Source organism: Sminthopsis crassicaudata, chromosome 6 (assembly GCF_048593235.1).
Source record: "Sminthopsis crassicaudata isolate SCR6 chromosome 6, ASM4859323v1, whole genome shotgun sequence".
In the NCBI taxonomy this organism is placed as follows: Eukaryota; Metazoa; Chordata; class Mammalia; order Dasyuromorphia; family Dasyuridae; genus Sminthopsis; species Sminthopsis crassicaudata.
The window spans coordinates 40,672,170-40,688,884 of NC_133622.1; the positions used below are offsets into that span (position 1 = coordinate 40,672,170).

Here is a 16,715-nt window from a genome sequence, read left to right on the forward strand (position 1 = left end):
TTTTCCATTGACTGCTTCTCATGTATCTTTATCATTCTCCATTGGATATGGACTCCAGTAAGATCACCACTTTAGTGGGAGATGGAGACTTATCGGATGGAGACTTATACTTAATAAGGATTTATATATAGGTGTCCCAGAGGCTTTCCTAGAGGAATGGACCCGTTTCAAATGATTTAAGGTTGGATTTACTCCTAGTTCTTCTAGATCTAGCAGTTGCTTGTGTCCAGTGAAATTTCAGAGAGACATTTCAGCAGGATCTGAATCAGTTTCTTTGAGCTTTCTAGCCCCTCATGGCTTCATATAAAATTCTTTCACCATTTTCTGCTGCCCTAAAAAAATGCACTTGGAGGTTCTGAGGGTTTCCCAGAGATAACATCCCCTCTTCCTCAAACTCTTCTATCTTCTCTGCTGAAAAGTGGCTTTTAAAACGCCAAGGATAAGCCAAGAAATTTGTTTACCCAATTAGTCTAACCAACAGTGTGACTTCTTACAGTAGAAAGCAAAGATATACATTCTGAGACAGTCAAAAGGCAGTCCTTTATCTATGCAGAGTGTTTACATAAGAATACTCATAATCAAATGCTAAATTTCTACTTCCACAATCATATTTTATCAATGTGAAATTCTCTTGAGAAGGAGAGAGGAATATGAGCTACTAAGATTTGGGGAAAACTCATAGTACTTCAGGAACCATTTATTGGGTCTCTTAACCCAAGGGAATCCAAGAACCTTCAGGGATCTAGCCCCAAAAGATCTAAATAGATCCACATCTTAGGCTATTCGTGGCAAATAGAGTCACTATACTAAGTCTAAGTCAATTTTCACCTACCATGACTCTAGTTTGGAAGGGATTTCAGTACTTCATTTACAAAAAATTAGGAGCAATATATTCATGAAAGCCAGAGGCTTTTTTTTTATGGACTCCTTACCTGCAAGTAATTTGAAGAGTTGAATTTGCTGTTATGATAAGTATGTCTTTTTGTGGGCTGAGAATTGGGGGATCAGGCGAAACAGTGGGGAAACCTGGAGAGAGATGAATATAGTCAGAGCAGTCCCAACAGGAAAAAGATTTCCCAAACAAAGCAAACTTCTCCTTGCTTTTGGACTGACTGCCCCTTTAGCAATTCATTGTGTCAAAACTAAAAGGTTACTTTTCACTATTTCTAGTAAAAGTTCACAAGCTTTGTCATAACAGGAAGAATGGGCAGATGGTCATAAACTAGGAGAGCAGCTCAGGGATTCATGGAGCGAGGGTGGAGTTCCTGTTTTCCTGCCTTGCCAACTTCAAGGTCTTACAAAAGGATATGGGACATTGAAATAAAATGAACCTTCATTTGATGAGCTCACTCCCCTGGGAAAATCCTGGACCACAATTCTTATAAAATGTAGGATACACACATTTGTCTAAACTGCTGATTAATGAATATTGCTCAGAATGTATTTTGTGTTGTATGGGCAGAGTTCCTTTACACAACCTGGAGAATCTGTGAATTCTATCTCATTTTCCTTTATGCCATTAAAAAATATATTTCCTCTCTTAACTAGGCTGCAAATGTAGCTCAGGGTAGCTGTCCTTGAGGAGGAAGTGGAAGGGGGCCGGGAAGAAGAGTTCAGGGGGAAACTAGCACAATATCAAATAATGTACACATTAGCTCCCTAGAGATGCGGGCAAGAATTCCAACTGATGAATGCAGAGCCCAATGACTCACAGCTCTGGTCACAAATTGATAATAAGAAAAGTTTACTTATAGGTTGAAAGCAGGATAGTTCCATGGGAAAGTTTGCCTACTATATCCCATTCTGCAGAAGAAGAATTTTGAATTGTACTTATGCACAACCTATTGGAAATTCATCCCACTAATAATATTGACATCAGGGCAATGACTGAATACCAAGACACTACTGTCTTAATGAGTGTAATGGATCATAAAATTATTGGAAATAATCAATATTGTGTCTGTTCATTGAGATGTTACACCAAATTAATCATTTGGGGGAAAAAAAGAATCCATTATTTCGATGCTTCTTGATATAACCATTGGCAACACAAGAAAAGTAAAGCAGAAAGGGTAGATATTTATTCTATATCTTATCCCATCCCATATTATCCAAAGACATAGTCAATGGGAATAGTTGGGGGAAAAGCCAACTATCTCCTAATAACCACACTCCCCATTTTGCCTCTGGATAAAGCCTCAACTTTCCACTTTACCTTCCCCTGGAACAAGAGTGAAGTTTTAAAATAGGAATTTGAACTTTGTCAATAGGTCCCAAAATGCATGTGGTATTGGTGTTGACTTGGCAATGATCTTGACATCCATTATTACAAATTTATTATAAAAGTTTTCATTAAGAAAGGAATAATTGCCTCTGCATCAAATATGCAATGAAAAATTGTTTTCCAAAGTCAAAAGAAAACCTTAAAAATGAGTTTGAAGCTTCATTTTCTATGGGATAGTAAAAAAAAAATTAAGGTTAATACAGAATCTCTAAAGTGGATTGGAAAAACACTAGCTGGATCCTCCCAGAGAGTGTTACAAACACTGTGGATATACTCATTTGTTTTATTTAGCTATTCTTTCTCTTATGGAGGATTCTGTGGTATAAAGATATTTTACACCACAGAAAATAGAAAGGGACAATAATGAAAGGGAAGGAATAATAATGAAAACATTCATAAACCATTTTTTATAAACTCCATTAAATTGAAAAATACAAGATGATGCTCAGAAATGTGTAGTGTGATATGAAGACTTAACTAAAGGTGTACAGTTTGGAGTAATGTGATAAAAGTGGGGGGAAGGGGCATCCCCAAAGCAAAAATAAACTCAGTTGATCAAAATTATTCAGATCTCATGCAAACTATTTCCCATGTAACAATCACCTGGCTGTTTTTTGTTTTTTTTTTTTTTAAGTAGAAACAGAAGATAAATACAACTCCAAATAACTAACCCAAGAAAAAAGAACAGTTGAGTCCGTTAGCTTTTCCATTAAATAACTGCACTGTTGTCTGATACAATATAGAAATTGAATTAATGTAAATTCTTGTTTCTATTACAGTCAGCACTCACTTGGGGGACCCTTCGTTATGGGTTTACATTTCTAAGACATAAATTCTAGAGGAAGAAATGCGTATTCTATTACTCAGAAAGCTGCTTCTATTTCCAAAGCTTATAACCAATGTTAATTAATTAATCCTTCTGTTCCCCTTCCCGGTTCGAACTCCGAAGGAGAGACAACAGTGCTTCTGTGTGAAGAACTTGAAGGCAGCAATTATGAACCCAGTGCCACTGAGGGAATCAAACCCCTCCGCCGGCTCCCTCCCTACTGTTTGGAGGGCAAGGTCGCTCCCATCACTGAGGGCCCCTTCGGGAAAAGTGAAACGCTTTCCTCTGGATTGAAAAGAAACTCACTTCTTTCTGGAATCCAGATCTCTCCCACACTTTCTGGACCCCAGAGCTGGAGGCTAAATATAAGGGGCTGGAGGGAGGGGAGGGTGCCTTAGCAACGGACCCAGCCGTTTGACCTAGTTCTCAGGCCTGAGAGGCCAATAATTATAAGGTAAATGCAATCAATGCAGACTGACAATCTGGATAATTGAGGGAGAGGAGTCTTTTCTTTGAAAGGGGGGAAAAAAAAGCCCTCTCCTCCCAACTCCCCAGTAGCATGAATTATCCAGATAATTGCTGCAGCTGCCTGGATCCCTTTGCCTCCATGTAAACACAGAAGTACCTTTTTACTTTCTAGAGATCGATAAAGCGTGGCCGCGGGGAAATAACAATCCCAGCGTGCGTTTGGGAGCGCCCCAAAGGGGCTTACTGCCCCAGCTTCTGCGTAATCGTAATCTCGCGGAAAATGCGCCCTCGGAGCCAAGAAGGGGCACCTGGCCCGGAAGGTGCCCGGCCCCGGGGGGGCCCCCACTTCAGACAAAGGGATTGGTGCCTCGGAGAGGGGGCGCTTGCCAAGTGCCCGAAGAAGGGGGGCGGCTGGGGATGCTGCGGCCGGGGGGCTGCCCGAGCTCCACGTCCCCGCGAGTCCCCGCAGCCTCCGCGCGCCGCCAGCAGAGGACCCGGTTCCCTCCGCAGCCGCCACGAGAAGAGCTCCTCTTTCCCATACGTCCCGGGGCGTGCGAGGCCGGGGTTGGGAGGCGGCCGGGACGCCCCAAGTCTGCTCCGCTCTCTCTCCGGGGCTCAGCGGCCACACCGGTTTCCTCGTCTGCCTCGTCTACGCCTGCAGCCCCGAACCCGAGACTCGAGGCACAGCTACTCACCTAGTCCCTTCGGAAAGGGGGAGGGGACGGGCCTGTGGTCTCTAGCGTCTCTAAGTACCGCGTGAAGCGCGAGTCAGATAAGCATCCCAGATCCGCTACTCCGAGCTGTGCGCCCCGGGACAAACAACTCCCCTCTCCTGAGCCTCAGTTTCCTTATTTGTAAAATGCAGGACTGGATTGGAATAGATTGGTGACCGCAAGGCACCATTGATGAATGAGTCTGGCTCTTGCAATCCGGAAGCCCTGAGTTCGAATTCTGATTCTGACACGGACTAGCAGCGTGATCCGGAGCAAGTCAGGTCATTTCCCTGAGCCTCAGTTTCTTTATTTGTAAAATTTGTAAAATCTTTGGTGACTTTGTAAATAATCTGTAAAACAGGCGTAATGATACCTGTCGCACTTGACCGCACAGACTTGTTGTGCGGCTGTATTTAGAGTGCTTTGAAAACTCGGAAGCGCTAAGTAAGTGCTGAGGCCGAGGGCCCCTTCCAGCTGGCGGGCTGCGCTCCCTGCCACCTCTTCACGGATCGCGGCCGCCTTTATAACCCGTGGGAGCCCCCCGGCTTTGGCCGGAGGAAGTCTTACTCTCCGGGGGGCTTCGGCAAAAGGCCAGATGGGATTCCCCGTCCTTCCCGGCCCCCGGCTTTTCCCGCGAGAGCGGCTCCCGCGTGCCCAGGACCCCTTACCTGAGACCGGCAGGCTCTTCCCAACGAGGCTCAGGAGCAGCAGAAGCATCGCGGCGCTTCCCATTCTCAGCAGCGGCCGGACGCGGGAGGCTCCAGCATCCAGAGGCTCCAGCGCCCGCTCCTGCCCCGGGGGCTTTCCTTCCCCGTTACTGGCGCGCTGGGAGCCACTCCCCCGCCTCCAGTACCAGGAGCTGCCAGTCAGGGCGGGAGGGAGGCGAGGGCGCCGGGCGCAGATGCCTCCGGCTTCGGTGCCCGGGCCGGTGCCCCTCACTGGCGCCAGGGGAAAGCGGAGCTCGCTGAGGGAGGGAAGATTTCTCGCCGGCGCGGAGCTCGCTCTGGCTCCGGGAGGGACTCTGAGCTCGCGGGGGGCACGAGGGATGGGAGAAGGAGAGGAGGGGGAACGGACCGGCCGGAGCCCGCTTCGCGTTCCTGGGAGCCTGCCCGGGAATCTGCGCCGGGGCAGCCCCTCCGCCGGCTCCTCTTGTGAGCACACGGGGCGGAGCTGGCCTTTGCGTGCGCCGGACCCGCCCCGGCCCGCCCCGGCCCGCCCCCGCCCCCGCCCACGCCTTGCCCCTAATCTTTACCTAGCCCTGGCTAAGATTTCCCTGGACCTGGAGCAGACAGGCCCAGATAACTGTGCACTCGCCGATAGGCCCCCTGCAGAGGCCACTTCCCAGCCTCCGATCCCTGGCGCAGCCTCCAAAAGGGGTCCCCGTTGCATCGATAGATGGGTGAGCGCAGGAGAAAGCGCTCTGACTGAGACTGGGTGTTATCCCCGGGCCCCTAGCGAAGCCCGTCCGCTCTAGGTTTCAATCTCAAACGAAGACGTGGGGCTAGCTAATGGAAAATGCCTTCAGGTGCTAAGGTCTCCCTCATGATTATTGTTTTAACGCATAAGACACTGGCTCTGGAGCTTCTAGAGATCCCATTGGCTGCTCCTCCCCCCTGGAGACACTGCCAGGCGGAGGGCGACAGAGCCTCAGTGGTTTCCACAAATTGTGCCTTTAACAGCCAGATCTCCTTGGCGATCTTCCCTCTGTGAGCCCGAGCTGCTTTCCCTCGAAGCCAGGGAAGCCTAAAGTAAACGGAGAGGGACGTCTCGGCCTCCGACGGGACGGCAAATTTCATTCAATCGTGCAAGGAAGTGGGGGCAGGGGCGGGGGCGGCAAAACTCAAGTGGAAGGAGGAGGAAGGAGTAGCACCTCTGCAGCTGGGGCTGCAGAGGGGAGGAATCCCCCCCTAACCCAACCAGGGACAACAAGATTGGGGACCGGAGTCAGCGATGAGAGCCCTCACCCTGCAGTGATGAGCAGAGGGATGCTCCTTGGAGGAAGCGAACTTCGTCCTCAGAAGGGCCTGTTTCCCTTTCCCTGCCAGGCAGAATCAGAACCAACTGTGCCCAAAATGGCTCCTAGAGAGGTTTGGTGGTTCAGGGTTCTGGGCCTTCCTTGACCTAAGAAAGAGCTCTTACTCCCCTCTGAATCTATCTGACCTGTGGAAATAGTTTGTGAGCCTGGGATCCTTTCTACCTTTCTGGGGCAGAAGAGGGATTTAGTATGTTTACCCATATTGGGTTTAACATATATTTTAACATGTTCAACATATATTGGATTGCTTGCCACCTAACGGAGGGCATGGGGGAAGGAGGAAAAAATCTGAAACACCAGGCTTTGCAAGGGTCGGTGTTGTCAAATTGTCTGCGCATAAGTTTTGAAAATAAAAGGCTTCATTTAAAAAAAAAAAAAAGTTAAATGTATTGGTCAACCTGCCACGGGGGGGAGGGGAAAATTAGAACAAAAGGTTTGGCAATTTTCAATGTTGTAAAATTACCCATGCATAGATCTGGTAAATAAAAACTATTTTAAAAAAGTTTTTAAAAAAGAGGGAATTAGGTGGAAAGTATGGGAATGGGTCTCTGAATACATTTTTTTTTATTCCAGTTCCCATTTTGTTCTCCTTCATTTTCCCCTTTCATATCCCAGGAGTCACACTGGATTTATTCTGAGTTCAATCGCAGAATCTGGTAAATCCCCATGTTTTTTGCCTCCTTGGAAGATGTAGGTTCTTTTTTTAATCAGTGAGAGTGACCAGAAGAAGGCAGGTTTACAGAAAGAAACTTCATCATAATAGAAGTAGACCAATACAAATCCTCCTAGTTACTATAATTAACCTTACAAACTAAATCCTCCACTCCCAGTAAATACTATTCGACACCCTTTTGCCTGAATTAACCAGGCATAATAGAATAAGAGGTGAATTAGAAGTAAAGAGGTCATCTTCTCAGATATGTCCTGATATTTATCTCACCCTCCACTTGGCTAGTCAACTTCTTTTTTAAAATAAAGAAATCATTTTTATTTTAACAAAAGTTTCCTTAAATAACATACTCTCGACTACTTAGTTCCACTCTCAAAACACACTTAAAATGAAATTTACCAGATTAAAACTGATGACTGATGAGTCAGAAGGAAGGATGTTTGTGTCTGGAAGAACACAACATAGGTAGGACATAGCCCTGGGGAAGCTTTCCCTATCTCCTAAACAATTCTCACCTCCCAGTCCTGGTTGTTATTCCCTTCGTCTCCATTACATGCCAATCAGAGACTGGTAAAATTCCAGAACTTAAAGAAATCTTTGAGATGGCTTAGCTCAATAGTAACATTTGAAAATGTATAATATGTACATGTGAGAAATATATTGTATTTATTCTACTCAGGGTATGTATGCTTATCTAGAGATATGCAAACATATTGAAATAATTCTTTGGTCCCTAAGGGTCTGCAGTTCACCACCTGGGGAACACCAGTCTAGGCTAGGGTTCCTTTTCTAATTTAGAGATTGAATAACTAAAGTTCAGAGAGATTAGATAATTGATTTGCTCAAGCTCACATAGCAAAACTAGAGTAGAAATAGGTCTACTAATTTCTAGATCAGGGTCCCAGATCTTTGCATAATGTTGTTACCCTTCCCCTTCTTTGTTCAGCCAAAGAAGCTAGATCTTTTGTATGTAGACCAGAAACAATTATTCTCCCTCATATTCAGTTCTGTTTTCATCATCATTACTTTGGATTCAATCAACAAGTATTTATCACATGTCTGGTTTCTGACCAACACTGTACTTGAGCACTTGAGATACAAAGACAAAAATGAAACAATTCCTGTCCTCCAGAAAGTTACATTCTATTGAAAAAAACATTGATATGTGCTAACCAGAATCTAAATATTTAGATTTGCTGACTTACAAACAGATGTCATGGAAGTTCCCCAGGATCACTGACATAAAACATTATCCTAATAAATTCCAGTTAGTCTATTTTACCAGTCCTCATCTTTTCACAATTTAAAAAAATAAAATAAAATAAAGACTGACCACAGGATTTTCAATAACTCAGTTGAAGTTTTCTTTCTACCATCCATCCCCAATGTGCTTTCTTTTCTCTTGACCCGTCAGGTTATTTTAATCTACTTTTTTTTCCCACTGATTTGCTGATTTTCAAATGTTAGAACTTTTGTTATTATACATTTTCATCTTACAGGTTGGTGTTTATTTCCTTTGCCTTTATTTTGATATTTTGTTTATTTTCTGTTCTAGAAGAATATGGCTGTTTTGCCAGATGTTTGGTTCCACGTCTCAGCTATATTTATAGTTAGACTGCTACTTGGGAAACACAAAAATTATTCTTCATCTTTCACTAAAGGCTGCCTCCTTTCTATATCTCAATGTATTTTCCTCTACTAAGTAAGAGCTAGTATTTTGTAGTTCAGTTAATAAGGCTTTTTCACTTGAAAGACAAGTATTACTAAAAAGACAATCCAGTTTTCAGTATTTATATTATGACTAAAAATTCTGATAAGCCTAACAACTACAAAACAGATTTTCCATCTTTTATGCATTGTGTGGAGCTGATAAAGAAAAAATCTATCTAAAATACAGAATAATAGTCCTATCCACATGTGGTGGAGTACAGTAGCAGAATGATACACATGCTGCTCAAAATAATTGCTCCATCAGTTGGGTCTGATTAACTGGTTTTTGTTGTTTGTTATAAGGAGACATCTCCGGTGAGCATTATTGGAAAGTGAAACATTATTGCTAGTGAAACATAAATAAAACTTTAAAAATACAAGTAAGATAATATATAGTGGTATTGTCCTTGCTCATAACAATCCCATACAGAAGTTTAACTGCTATAATGAATTATCATAATGAGGAAAATAAAAGAAACAAAAACCTGCCTCAGCCAGGAAACACTTGATCTCCTTGCCAAGCAGAGAAATATGGCAGTCAAGAGCAACGCTAGTTTAGGATATACGATTGTTTATAAGATATTATAGAAAAGTCTGATGGAAGATTGTGAAAAGCATCATCTCATAAAACAGAAAGAGGTAGGGGGAAAGCGACTTTAAAGGAAGCTTGACTAGAGATCCAATTAAACGAAGTCATCCCAAGAGTACTTAAGCACCAAAGTTAAAGAACAACAAATGGACACGATGCAGAAAAGGTCCATAAAGATTCCGTTGAAGTATTTCCACCATCAAGAACAATGAAACAATCACATTTAAATCTGGACATTAAGGCCCTACTTGTGTGCTGGAAGAAATAAAAATGGCACTGAAATAAACAGAGATGAGAAAAATGCTAAACATTACTTCCAAAAGAGATCCAAGAAACAATTCCAAAGGCACTTGTGGATCCGTTTTTTAGGTAGGGGAAAGGAAGGAAAATTCCAAAGAGGAAAAAACATTTGGACCTTAGTATTGCCTATGGAATAGTGACCTAGAGAGTATCAATCTACCAATTTATTTGCTTACCAAACTGGCATCTTCCCAACTGTGCAAAAATTTTTGAGAATGATCTACCATTACACTAGGTTTAGGATTAGAAGGGAATAGCCAGTCTTTTACCAGTGATAATCAACAAGGATTTATTAAGTGTCCGTTATGTGCCAATTATTGCATGTTTACAATCATAAAATTAAGTCGGAGATTAACACAAGAGGCTATTGTGTTTGTAATTCTATTGACTATATAAAAGCATTTTTTTTTGATGGGGCAAACTACTATCTTAAAGGGTCTCCTCCAACAAGATGCCCCACAAATATATATCAAAATTACACACAATTGCTTAAATCATGAATCTATGAAGATAACTTTATTCAAAGGTCCTGATTGTCATGATCAATCTAAGCATTTAACGGTGGTATGTATCCCAGTAAAGATGTTCATCTCTGTCCTGGAGGAGATCAAACACAGAGTATAAATGGAAAAATTTCTCTATAGATAGTAAGGTCTTCCAAATGTTCCTGTTTGTAAAAGATTTTGTGCTAATTGTAATAAACTCCATAATAATGTAGAACCTCCTAAATGATGTCCAGATTAATGTAAAAGAGTGGATAATGTAAAAAAAATGGATAGAGAAGACAAAATGGATGAAGAATTTCTATGGTCCAAACCATGATATGCAATTGGATGAGCAAACTACACCTTTTAGAGTCCGTATATCATATCTGGGACAAGTACTACAAGTGGACAATGTGCTGGGCTTAACAGCGAACAGGAGAAAGAGAAAAAAGTTGTGTTCCTTTTAGAGAACTGTACAGTTGATTTTTTAGTGATCTCCAGCTTTCTCTGAAACTAAGGTCCATGGTTTTTTTTTTTAACACCAATAATAATCTAGGGATATTTTATGGCCATGAGTCACTACATTCTCTGAAGTCTTGAAGTAAAAGATTACCAAAGGGCAATGAAAAGCTTATATTGAATTTGAGCAGAATGCAACCTATTGCAGATGAGGAATTGCACAGGACAAGTGGTGCAAAGGATGTATTTGATGAAAGAAAGGAAAGCCATTAAAAACAAACAACAATTAAAAGATAGTCTAGTCTGCCTGTTCCCCTGGCATCTATGGAGTACCACAAAAATGCAAGGAAGACTATTTTATGGGGATACAGTGATAGTGAAAAATACAGATGAGAGATGCACAGATGAACAGACATGGAAGCGATCAAAGCCCTACATTTTGATGAAAGGAAATTTACTACATAGATTCTTCAAATATTTTTATGAAAGGAAAATGTAACATCCAAATAATGTTTAAATTGTGAAGCAAATTGAAACAATCCAAAGATGATCTAGGCAGATTCACTGAATGGTGTGTGTATGGAATGTGGTTTTTCTCATTTGATCTTCACAACAACCCTGTCGGTAGATTGTATTATCATTCCCATTTTACAGATGAGGAAACTGAGGCAGAGAAAAGCTGTGTAACTTGCACAGGGTTTTATAGCCAGTAAGTATTTGGAGAAGGATTCAAACTTGAATCTTCCTGACTCTAAGTCCAACAATTTATTTTCTTTACTACTAGGGATGAGAAAAGGTCCCCAGCTTTTTCTGGTGGGAAGAAAATAGAACTGATGCTACCATTTTCTTTCCTGTTGATACCACCTTCCAATCCTGTTGAAAGCCTGGAACCTATATATTTTCCTAGATGTTTTACTTGCTCTGGGGTAGCAGACCAACAGAATATAGCTGAACCTGGGGCAGGGGGCAGATTCCTCTAGGATGAACTCCAGGAAGGCTCCAAGAATCCCCCAATCAAACTGGATCTCTAAGCTCAAACATGACATGAATGATTCTCCCTCCCTATTCTTTCCCTCCCAACCCTATCCAGGACCTGAAACCCATACTTCCCTAGAATTTTTAGGACCATAATGATCTAAGACTTGTCTAAGATTCCTGGGGTCATTCTCAATAGGAATAAACACTGTGGATTTAGACAGAACCAGATTAGACTAAGTTTTGTTAAGAGCCAAATCATCATAATATTCTGCTCTTCTTCCACCTTCAATCCCACCTTCTTCATCTATGATCATATCACTACTATTTTTGGCTATCAGGGATAAGTCAGCCCAAGCTTTGTACTGTAAGGCTTTTTTCTCATCACCTAGATGACATGGTTTTATATGATTTTAACATTTATTTTTGAGAAAATGAAAACTCTTAATAATTAGTAGATTCTACTACTGATTCACTTGCTATTCTTATTTTATGAAAATTATACTTCTCTGTCATTTCACAATTATCTCTCCAAAAAGTAAAATAGATGAGAGAAATGTATAAGTAAATCGTTGTTGAATACTCAAGGGATTTGTGATTTTAGGAGGAATTCCCTATACCAAGCCAGAGTATAGCACAGCCATGACTTAGTCCAATGATGTCAAGTCAAAACAGAGATCACTAAACTGTCCCTAAAGGTCACTGCATATAGACATAGTAAAACCATATATTAACATTATCTATATTCTGTCATATTTTTATATTTTGTTCAATATTTCCCAATTATATTTTATAGTATCTTATTTTCCCCCAAGTACACGTAAAGATAATTTTCTAACATTCATTTAAAAAATGGAATTTCAAATTTCCTCCTTCTCTTCCTCATCCCTCCTTCCCTGAGATGATGAGTAATTTGAAATAGGTTACATATGTGCAATTATGTACATTTTTTCTCATTAATTCCACACTAATATTTCCATGTTAGTGGAATTAGTCATATTGTGAAAGAAAAAAACAGACCAAAAAGGGTGGGGGGAAAACATGAAAAAAGTGGCCAAATAGTCTTCTTTGATCTGCACTCAGATTTCATAAGTTATTCCTCTGGGAGTGGATAACATTTTTCATCCTGAGTCCTTTGGAATTGTCTTGGAATATTGTATTGCTGAGAATAGCTAAGTCATTCCCAATTTAACTTCATACAGCATTGTTGTTAACATGTACAGTGTTCTCCTGGTTCTGCTCAATTCACTTTGCATCAGTTCATCAAACTCTTTTCCTAATTACATTTTCATCTGGTCCTTGTGTTGCTGACATCTCTGACTTAATTGATTTATAACTGGAAGGGACTTCAGAGACCATGGCTCAATTTTCTTATTTTACAGATAAGGACAAACATCAGGGGTGGGATTCTGAACAGGTCTGCTGACATGAGATACAGTGTACTTACTCTCCAGAACCCCACATTGTTTTATCCTGGGGAGATGCTTGAGCCACAAATTGGTGAAGAGACTTCCTTAGTCGCAGCTAGCATCAAAGACAAGATTTTACCACAGATTTTTCTGACTCACTCTCCATGACCCTAATATACATCCTTAAGGGCACATAACACTAACAAGAAATGGAAAAAATAGTGAATAAGTTCTACAGCCACTGAAGTACTCTTTTCATTGGTAATGGAATAGTAGTGGAAAAAGAAAGACAGAAACTACAAAAATCATCTAGTTGTGTCAAAAGATTTTAAACTAGAAAGAACTTTAAAGATTATCTAATCCAAAAACCTCATTTTACAAGTGAGGACATCAAGACAGAGAAGAGAAGTAAAACAAGCTGCCCCTTCTCACTGATACCAAGTAATAGAATTAGAATCCTGACCCAGTTCTCTTATCTTATTCCCAAAGCTGACTTTTTATGATGCTTACATTTCATTTTCAAGGATCTGAGATCCCTGGAGTTGATGCTCCTTCCACACATTAGTAGATGATTTCATGAGTTGCCTCTGTAAAAACAAACGAACGAATGAACAAATGAATGAATGAAAATCTTTCTGGCAATGAGTATGTACACAAGCTAGCAAAGCTTATCTTTGAATAATCATCATAGTTGATCAACAAGTCCATATCCAAAGCCCTCCAATGGCATGAGCCTCAAAAATTCAGGGTCAATTCAATTTAATTCAATTCAGCAAGTATTTATTAAGCACTTATTTTGAGTCAGACGTTGTATAAGACATTAAGAATAGAAAGACCACAAGGGGTTTTCATTCTCCTGGGGGGAACCATCATTAAGATCCTATAACTTATAAGATCCATAATGAGACATGCTTCCCACTATTTACAAAGAGGGGATGGATTCAGGATGTAGATCAAGATGCATTTTTAAATATGGACAATATAGAAAATTTTGGGTTGATTTTGCATATTTTAACAGAAGATTCATTTTTTTTTATTTTGCAAATGGTGGAAAAGAGTAGCACAAGAAAAGAAAGAAAATATGCTTTTGTTTATTGAAAACAATAATAATCTTGTGGTTTCATCAATGTAGGGACCCTCTTTATGTAAATATAAAATAAATACAAAGGAATATTTGATAAATACAAAATAATTCCTGGGTCAAGGGTAGCCCTAACAAGTGAAAAGATTAACACTTGGCATGAGATTTGAAGGGGCTAAGGGTTCCAAAGGTGTAGATGAGGAAGGAGAATGGATGTAGCCTATCCAAAATTACAGAAGCAGGAGACAGAAGATTATGTGCAAGGAAAGGTGAATAGATTGGTTTGGCTGGAACATGGAGGAATGAAAGGAAATTATGTGTTAGCCTAGAAAGATAAACACAAGTCCAATTATAAAAGGCTTTAAATGACAGAGATTACATCTTATCCTAGAGATAATAGGAAGCCATTGAAGTTTCTTAAGCAGAAAAAGAGCATGGTCAGACCTGGCTTTTAGGAATATCAACTTGGCACCTATGTAGAGGATAAATTAGAAGGGGAATGATTCATTTCTAGGAGACCGACTAGAAAATTATTACAATAGTCCGATCAAGAAGTAAGGTAGATTTAAGAAAGAACTTTGCAATATTCAAGATGACTAAGATTACTTCTCAAATTACTTTTGTTTTCTTCAAAATATTATTTTATAAAACAGGCATATACACTATTCTTTCTCCACAAAAATATGTGTATGTGTGTCGGTGCACACGCGTGCACATGTGTGCTTAGACATGGTTTATTGTTGTTTGGGGAGGTAGAGAGGCTTTATTTCATCATTGAAAAGAATCCCCAGTTTGGAAATGCCCTCAGCGACTCACCTATAATTTACCTTTTCCAATTGCCTCTGTCATTGAGAAGTTAAATATTGGCAGCCAAATAGCCAATATAGGTCAGAGGATTGAAACCCTTCCCAATCTCTCTTAATTTTAGCCCTTTTCCTCAGTTAATTATTTTCTATTTGTCCTGTGCATAATTTGCTCTGCATGTATTTGTTTATATGTTATCTCCCCCATTAGATATAAACTTCCTGGGGGGAGGGACTCCTCTTGCGCCTTTTTGAATCTCTAGCACTTTGCATAGAAGTGCCTAGCACACAGGAGGTACTTAATAAATGCTTATCGATTGATCAATTGAACTTAGGTTTTCTTGACTCCAAGACAGACTCCCTACTCACTCTGCCCTGCTGCTTTTATAAATAATGTTTAGAAAAGTTTTTTTATAAGTTCCAAACCAACACATTCACATAAAGAGACTTTTGCCCAAAAAGAAATGACAAATTAGAACTCATCAGTTTGCAATAAAATGATTTACAATTTGTCCAATTACTTGTATTTGTTTTCTGTGGTATTCATGCCCCTAACAGTTTGATGATCATGTTTCCGGCTAATTTTGCTTCCCTGATATTCGAGAGCTACACAGTGATAGCAGAAAAGCTCTATTTTCTTTGCATATCAGCTGCTTTGCAGAGTTTCCAAAACATCAATAAATAACCCCTCCCCTTGAAATATAAATAAAAGTCTTTCTTGGATCAAACAAGCATGTCTAAACGTTTATTTCTAGAACATTGCTGCCTTCGTGTGCAATAAACCTAAACAAAACAACTCAGCAAGATGTGCTTGGTTTTAGGAAATAACAAATGAAAGGCAGAATAAAATGTCCAGTTAAAGTTGACATTCATCCAAAAGCTGGTCAGGTTGGCATTGGCCACAAATGAGGCATTTCATGCTTCTGATCTCTTAATGTAAACAGAAGTGCCAGCTGCAGAGAAAGCAAGCTCAATAACAAAACCTGATGATGAAGAAAAAACCCATAAAAATAGTGTTTTTCATATATGTGACTTTCCTTCACAATTGCGTTCTGATGCTCAAACAAGATGAAGATCCAGTATATTTTTTCCTTTTGTACAATTTATCCATCCAGGGGTAAAGGTCCTATTTTACCAAGAAAATACTCTTGAATCAATCTTTGGATCCTGGAAGGCTTTTGCTGTTCTTTGTATATTATTTGGACTTACCCCTTCTTTCCTGGTAATATTTTTTACATCTGCTCCCGGTCTTCATTCTCACATTAAAGTTCTCAGCCAAGACGTCGGTCTTCTTTTGGATGGATTCTTAGAATTTTCTGTTCCAGGGTTTAGTAGCCAACCCCCGTTTTTTTTTCTTGCTGTCATCTAGACCATCCAGTTAGGCTGACATATTATTTATTCCACTCCTTAAGATGAAAGCCAGGCTCTTCCAAGTCCCGTTATTCTTAATCACAGGAAAAGAAAGCATGAGGTCATCCTCCGTGCCAGGCTTGTGATCTCTCCAGATCAGAACTATCTGGGATGGCATCACCAAGGAGATTTTGTGGAAGAAGATGGCAGATGCCCTCCTTGAGTTTGTGGTCAAAAGTTAGTCATCTAAGTTGTCTGGAAAACTGCAGTAGCTTCTAAAGTAGTCTCTTCCACTCCAGTCCAACATCCCCTGCACACTGCTTCCAGAAGATCTTCCTCAAGAAAAATAAATCAACTCTATTCATACCATGCTCCGGCTCAAAATCTTCAGTGGCTCCTCAAAGGAGCTATTCAGGATCCTTCGTGGTTTGCCACGTGGGATGGCAGAAGGAGCACTGAGTTTGATGTTAAAAAACATGGGCTTGAGATTCAATTCTACCCCTCACTAGCTGCGAAATGTTGGCGATTTCACTCAGGCTCTCGGAGACTCAACTGCTG

At 40.7% G+C, this 16,715-nt stretch overlaps 1 protein-coding gene across 1 annotated transcript in view; it reads right to left on the reverse strand.

The window, feature by feature from the left end:
• Positions 1-5,426, reverse strand: part of KDR (kinase insert domain receptor) — a 44,299-nt gene extending 38,873 nt beyond the window's left edge. The window contains exons 1-2 of the mRNA XM_074276504.1: positions 4,960-5,426; positions 933-1,026 (exon numbers count right to left, since the gene is read on the reverse strand). Coding sequence (XP_074132605.1) covers positions 933-1,026; positions 4,960-5,023 — 158 coding nt within the window. The 5' untranslated portion in view covers positions 5,024-5,426. The remainder of the gene's footprint in view (positions 1-932; positions 1,027-4,959) is intronic.
• Positions 5,427-16,715: the final 11,289 nt, after the last annotated feature.